This window comes from Nycticebus coucang, chromosome 21 (genome assembly GCF_027406575.1).
Source record: "Nycticebus coucang isolate mNycCou1 chromosome 21, mNycCou1.pri, whole genome shotgun sequence".
Lineage (NCBI taxonomy): Eukaryota > Metazoa > Chordata > Mammalia > Primates > Lorisidae > Nycticebus > Nycticebus coucang.
The window spans coordinates 38,206,514-38,213,361 of NC_069800.1; the positions used below are offsets into that span (position 1 = coordinate 38,206,514).

The following is a 6,848-nucleotide window of genomic DNA, read 5'->3' on the forward strand; positions in this document are numbered from 1 at the left end:
GTGACTTGCTTCCAGAGAGATGTACATGGAAAGATATGAAAAGGTAACCTTACATGGACAAACCTGATACAATCACGTTTCCAATTTTATGGAAAAATTATCTTTTTGATAATTTTTGATAATGAACATGTGATGTGATGTGACACCCCTGTTGTTTTTCTTCCCCAAACCTATAACTGACAACCAGAAAAACATCAAGAAAAGCTCATATTAGGTTAATTGTAAAGCCTATAACTAACAACCAGAAAAACATCAGGAAAAACTCAAATTAAGTGACATTCTGAAAAATATTTGACTACTATTCCTCAAAACTGTCAAATTTATCAAAAACGAGGAAATTCTGAGAAATTGTCAAAGACCAGAGAGGCTAAAGAGATGTGACGATTAAAGGTAACCATGATATTGTGGATGGGCTCCTGGAACAGAAAGTGCACAAAAGGGTATACAGCAGACCCCCTAGGTGAAGGGCTCAACTACAACTTGAACTTTACCTTAGAAATAAAAATAATGTAACCTAGGGCGGCGTCTGTGGCTCAAAGGAGTAGGGTGCCAGCCCTATGCCGGAGGTGTGGGGTTCAAACCCAGCCCCGGCCAAAAACTGCAAATAATAATAATAATAATGTAACCTAAACATTTGTGCTATCATATCAATTCAAAATTTTTTTAAAAGAACATTAAGTAAAAACCAGTAAATCCACAGTAAGTCTGGAGTTTAGTTAACAATAATGTATTTAGCCATGATGGATGGTAACGTAAGATGAAATCAAAACCACAGTGTGATATCACCTAACCCCAGTGAGAATGGGTTTTATCCCTGAACCCTAGAACGGGAGAGAAGAGGATAATTAAGAGAACACATGCCACAAATTAGTGGTGGATGTTACAGTGAATAAGTCCAGTCTTTCAAATGCCTGTAATTGTTCTTACGAAGCGATATAGAAAACAAAACTGGAAAATGAGTGCGAAATGTAGTTAGAGAAGAAATTTTCCATGTCGATCATATTCAGAGGGTACATCTTTAAGAATTAGGCTGAGTGTATACCTGGATTATTCTTGCGCTGTCTTGCACATCAAGACAACAATAAAATCGGATACAGTACTGCAATTCAGAGCAATTCCTAGGTCCTTTACATTTCTCCTTCACTCCACTCACAGAAGGGATGAACACACCGCAACAACAACAAAGGGCAACAACAAAAGCCTAAACAGTTCTGCCTTGGAGTTATGGATTTAGGGTTTCCTCCACATCACACAGTGAGCTCTGCGATGGCAGAACCCTATTTATATCTAACTTCCCAGTTCACTGCTGGTATGCAGAAGCTTAGGAAATCAGACTTCTCCATGGGTCAACTTTGGGTGCTCTGTTCTTCATCCAAACAACGTGCCTGTCTAATCTCCTGAAATGTTCTCTCTTTCCCAACTTCCTTCTCTTAGTTGGTGCCGTTCTGTTTACTCACACTGCCATCTCCACTAACACTCAGGTGTTTTGGAATCCTGTGTATTTTACTAGGCACTGCTTTTTTTTTTTTTAATTTCAAATTAGTATGGGTGTATACATTTTTAGGTTACATTATTTGCAATTCTAAGATAAAGTTCAATTCCAAGGTAGAGCCCTTCACAGGGGCTTGGGGTGGGGCAGTGCTGAACACCCTCACCTTGGGCACATTGGGTGAGATCCCGCCAATCGCCCTCCCTCTCCTCCCTCCCTTCTCCCTCCTCTCCCTTCTCCCTTTGTTGGACATGGAGAGAAGGGAACACTTAAACTAATACAACCTATATGGAAAGAAGTACGGAGAATTCTTAAAGAACTAAAAATTAATCTTCCATTTGATTCCACAATTCCATTACTTGGTATCTAGCCAGAAGAACAAGGTGCTGCTTTTATCTTAAACTCACTCCTGAACTTCCCCTGGATACTTGCTTCATTTTCCCCTCTCCTAAATTACACATCGATTTTCCTGGGTTTTATATTCTAGTCTTCCCTGTTTTCTTAAAATTTTATTTATTTATCTTTTTAGTACACTGGTTAAGGACCCTTTTCAAGGACAGGCTCTGAGTGGTTCTTATCAATTCATTACCTGGTATATAGTGAGTATTCATTCTCTGGTTAAAGATCAAATGACTCAGAAAACCGAGTTTTATTAGAATCTACTCAAAGTTCTTTCTGGGGAATCAAGAAACCAGAAGGAAAAAGATGTAGATCTTGTCACCTTTGTTTATTAGAATAGGTTGAGAGATAAATGAACAGAAAATTATATTTGATTTATGCAAAATATGTATGTGTCTTGGGGGTTGGGGAAGTGTCTCTTATTACATCTTCATCCTGAGGAAGAGTCAGTGCAATTTCTGGTCGTTTTGGACGAGGTGGCTGCGTAATTCTTCTACGCGCTATCACCTCCTTGATACTGAGGCAACAAAATCTCCCATTTGGACATAATACCGCACGTATTTCAGCGATTTTGCAGATTTTCCTGCAATGTCCTTGTACATGGTTATCCCAACACTTCTTAAGTTGTTCAGTTACTGTGCACAGAAAAGAGCAATAGGGTAAGGTCAGAATTGAGACTGAAGGCAGCTTTGGTTATGGGGAAAGGCAGAGGAGGCTTGTGGGGATTAGAGGCAGGGGAGTCCACAAGGCATATGCTCCTAATGTGCCAAAGCAAGGTGAACCTTAGGGTTCATGTTTAACTGGATCCACTCATATTTAGATCCTGTGAGATTTCGGGCCTCCTTTCAACGTCTGATAGACTCCCTCAAACGTAAGGTCTTGTCAGAGAAAATAAAAGAGCTGAATCCTTGATTGTTGGATATGAACTACGTTCCACATGGGAACCTCGGCACATCTGCCTCCATCTTGAATGCTCCTAGGGGACTCCCTCCTTACTAATGCCACACCTCTGATGCCTACAGGACAGCATGTTGTTACTATGTATTTATGTCTGAGTCAAACTATTCTCTTGGATTCATTCCTACTACTGAGGTCAAGAATGACTTTGCTGTTATCCAGTCAGGTATTTTTCTCCCCTCACTAATCTTCCTTCCTTATTTATTCTCAGCCTTGTACGCTTCTGCCAACGTGTATCTTCCTTTGGCTTGGACGTCGTTGCAACAATCTGGATGTCCTTTAATTCTTGGACTTGTTTTATCCCTCTGTGACTTCTCATTCTCCCTCCATCCCCAGAAGCAGGAATTCCTCCAGTCTTCAGTCCCAGACTTTGCTAACCTTGATATATACATTTTTTGTTTTAGTGATCTTAAATACTTTGGATGATCTAAATAGAGAGGCTAAAATTTTGGCTTCTGGATTTGTACTGAACCCTGGACTAGACCCCAGAGGATGAAGACTGAAAACCAAGATGATGCTTTTAACCTCTGGTTCTAGAACTTCTTTGAGTCTTAGGAATTTTGGAGGCCAGGGCTAGATCATTTCTACTCCTATAATAAGGTACAAATACAAGAAATGAAAGAGGAAAGAAACTAATTTTCAAGTTCTTACTGTGTGCCTAGTGCTATGCCAAGTGCTTCACATATGTCATATCACTTATTAAAACTTCTGTGAGCCAAGTGTCTTTATTGCCACAGACGAGGAAACTGTGGCTCATAGTCTTTACTACTTACTCCAATTTGACAAGCTAGTAGCTATGGAAGGTATATTTCTTAAACCTAACCCCAAAATTTACTTCTTTCACTATTCACATGCTGTAGCACAATAGGCTAAAATATATATTTCAATGGGAGAAAATATGGCTGAGTGTCAAAGTAAAAACTGTATCCAAAGAAATGAGGGTAGCACCCTAGATACTGGCCTCGTCCTTTTCTATAACAAATCCTTCCCAGAAGACATTTTATGACTTCTTTTCAGCTCTGTGAATATTTCTTTTTAAGGATGGTACTACAGTATAAGGCTATGAAAAAGGAAATTTCTTTCTTTCTTTCTTTTTTGAGACAGTCTCACTCTGTCACCCAAGGTAGAGTGCCAAGGCATCATAGCTAACAGCAATCTCAAATTCTTGGGCTTCAATGATCCTCTTGCTTCAGCCTCCCAAGTAACTGAGACCTTACAGGCGTGTGCCACTATGCCCAACTGGAAAGGAAATTTCTGATGATGTTGGATAGACATTAGCCATCCTTGAGGGCCCTGTACCACCCTACTGTGGATTATGCAATTCCCCAGGGCTACTGAAAATGTTTAATCGCATTATTGACTTAACAGAGTCCCTGAAAAGTTACCTGTGGGTTTCTGGAACAGCAGAATTCCTATGGTCAAGAAGAGTCCCATCACCATACTTCACAGAGGAGGTGCAGCCAAAGCTGTTGTTCCAGTAAGCTGCACACTGAGTCACCTTCCTCGGAAACTTGGATTCTTCTGCACTGAACCAGTACAGACGGTATGATATGAAGTGTACCCCCCAAATTCTCGTGTGGGTTTTTCATCATGTGGGCAGACTCGGGAAATTTAAGGTCATCCACTTTACCCCCACACGGAATTCAGAGACACGGCGTGTTCCATCCCATCACACCTGATGCCATTCTGTAGGCTGTAGACCACTAGTGGGAAGAATCTATGCTTTTCCTACTTTGGATGTCTGCCCAGCTAGACCAAGTAGGCATGTACCTACGTATAAGAATGAATAAGGAAATATAAACCAAGAAATAAACCCCAAAAGCCAACAAGAAGAATCCATAGTAAGAATCTTCCATGTTTAGAAAGAATGTTATGATGTAGTTGGGTCTAATCCAAGGTCACCTGATTTTTGACAAAGGTGCCAAGAAGGCCAGCTCCCAGTGCATCCTTCAAAGAAATTTTGAAACTCTTTTACTGGAATGGCCATTAGAACTGTCATCATACAGGATCTGACAATTAAGTTCATGAAGTCATCCTAGAAAAAGTGCTACATACCTCACTGCGAAATATCATCACCACAGTCACCTTAGAAGCACTTCCCTTGGCCATCTGGTGACTGTGGTGATATTCCACAATGAGGTATGTAGCACTTTATCTAGGATGAGTTTGAGAACTTAATTGTTCAACCTTGTACATTTCCATGTTTATTGCAGCACTATTCATAATAGCTAAATATGGAATCATCCCAAGTGACCATTGACAGGTGAAAGGATAAAGAAAATATGGTATGTATACACAATGGAATACTATTCAGCCATAAAAAGAATAAAATTCTACGATTTGTGGCAATACAGTTAGCCTACAGGACATTATGTTAAGTAAAGACATCAGGTACAAAAGGTAATTAATAGACGTTCTCACTCATATGTGGGAGCTAGAAAAAGATTGATCTTATGGAAGTAGAGAGTAGAATTGTGGATAGTAGAGGCTGGGAAAGGTTTGGGGGAGGAGAGAATGGGGAGAGACTAGTTAATGGATAGAAAGTTACAGCTTGATAGGAGGAATGAGCTCTGGTGTTGCAGCACTGTAGTGTGAATACAATTAACTAGAATTCACTGTATGTGTATATTTTTTATTATTTCAGATGAATTTGAGGGTACATATGATTAGGTTACCTTGTTTGCCTTTGTATTTGAGTTCTTCACCCAGAAGGTTGCCATATATTCCTACATTGTACTTGTTAGGAGGAGCTTACTCAGCCCCTTCCTCACCTACCCCTTCTTGAATTTAATTGTGTTTTTCTTCTCATGTGGGCCTATAGTTGTTCATCTACTAGTTTCATATCAGTATTGAGTACATGGGATGCTTGTTTTTCCATTTTTGAGATTCTTTACTAAGGAGAATGTTCTTCAGCTCCACCCAGGTCAGTACAAAAGATGTAACAACTCCATATTGTTTATGGCTGAAGAGTATTCCACAGTATACATATTCCACAGTTTGTTAATCCACTCATGGGTTGATGGGTGCTTGGGTTTGTTGGCAAGGGTGTGGAGAGAAGGGAACACTTCTACACCGTTGGTGGGATTGCAAATTAATACAGCCTTTTTAGAAAGAACCATGGAGACTCCTCAATGAGCTAAAAGTAGACCTTCCATTTGATCCCACAATGCCATTACTAAGTATCTACTCAGAAGAAAAAAAATTATTTTACCATTTGCCCTCAAATGTTTACAGCAGCTCTATTCGTTGTATGTTTTTAAAAGGCTGGGAGAAAGGATTTTGAATGTTCCCAACCCAAAGAAATTATAAATGTTTGAGGATGTGCTATTTATCCTGATTTGATCGTTGCATGCTGTGTATCAAAATATCACTCTGTATCCACATATATGTATAATTATATGTGTCAATTAAAAATAAAAGGGAAATGTGGCTAAAGTGGCTGATTTTATGTTATATGTATTTTACCACAATTTTTAAAAAATGCATAAAACAGTAGAAGCTCTGTAAGTTGACCATTCAGGAGACAGTAACAAACCAGTCAACATACAGAAGTGGCCAATATAAGGCACTAGGCCTACCATTCTAATACATACATGTGGTGCATGTCTGAGCTGTGAAAATTAGGTCAACTTGAGGTGGTCAATGTAGAGAGGGGTTCAACAATGAAAGTTTTACAGTATTTTTTCTTTTTATCAGATGTACTTTGTCTTTGAGAATATTATTTAGATTTTTTTAATTACCTTTAACATATTTAAAATTCCTTTGCCTTTATTATTTTATTTATTCCATTATTATTTAAATGCGTATATGTTCAAGTGAGAATCTTGTAACTGAGAACCTTGAGTAACTCTAAGGTATCGTTCACTAAGTATAATGTCTCCACAAGAGGGAGATGTTTCCCTAGATTATTCTTGGATCATTGTATTTCTCTTTCTTTTTTTTTTTAGAGAAAAATTAATCATAAATTTTAACTTTTTTAAATTAAATCATAGCTGTGTACATT

At 38.8% G+C, this 6,848-nt stretch overlaps 1 protein-coding gene across 1 annotated transcript; it reads right to left on the reverse strand.

The window, feature by feature from the left end:
* Positions 1 to 323: 323 nt before the first annotated feature.
* Positions 324 to 4,279, reverse strand: DEFB127 (defensin beta 127). The gene is made up of 3 exons (XM_053573744.1): positions 4,231 to 4,279; positions 2,315 to 2,523; positions 324 to 416 (listed from the first exon to the last, which is right to left on the reverse strand). The coding sequence occupies exons 1-3, from the start codon at positions 4,277 to 4,279 to the stop codon at positions 324 to 326; spliced, it is 351 nt and encodes a 116-aa protein (XP_053429719.1).
* Positions 4,280 to 6,848: the final 2,569 nt, after the last annotated feature.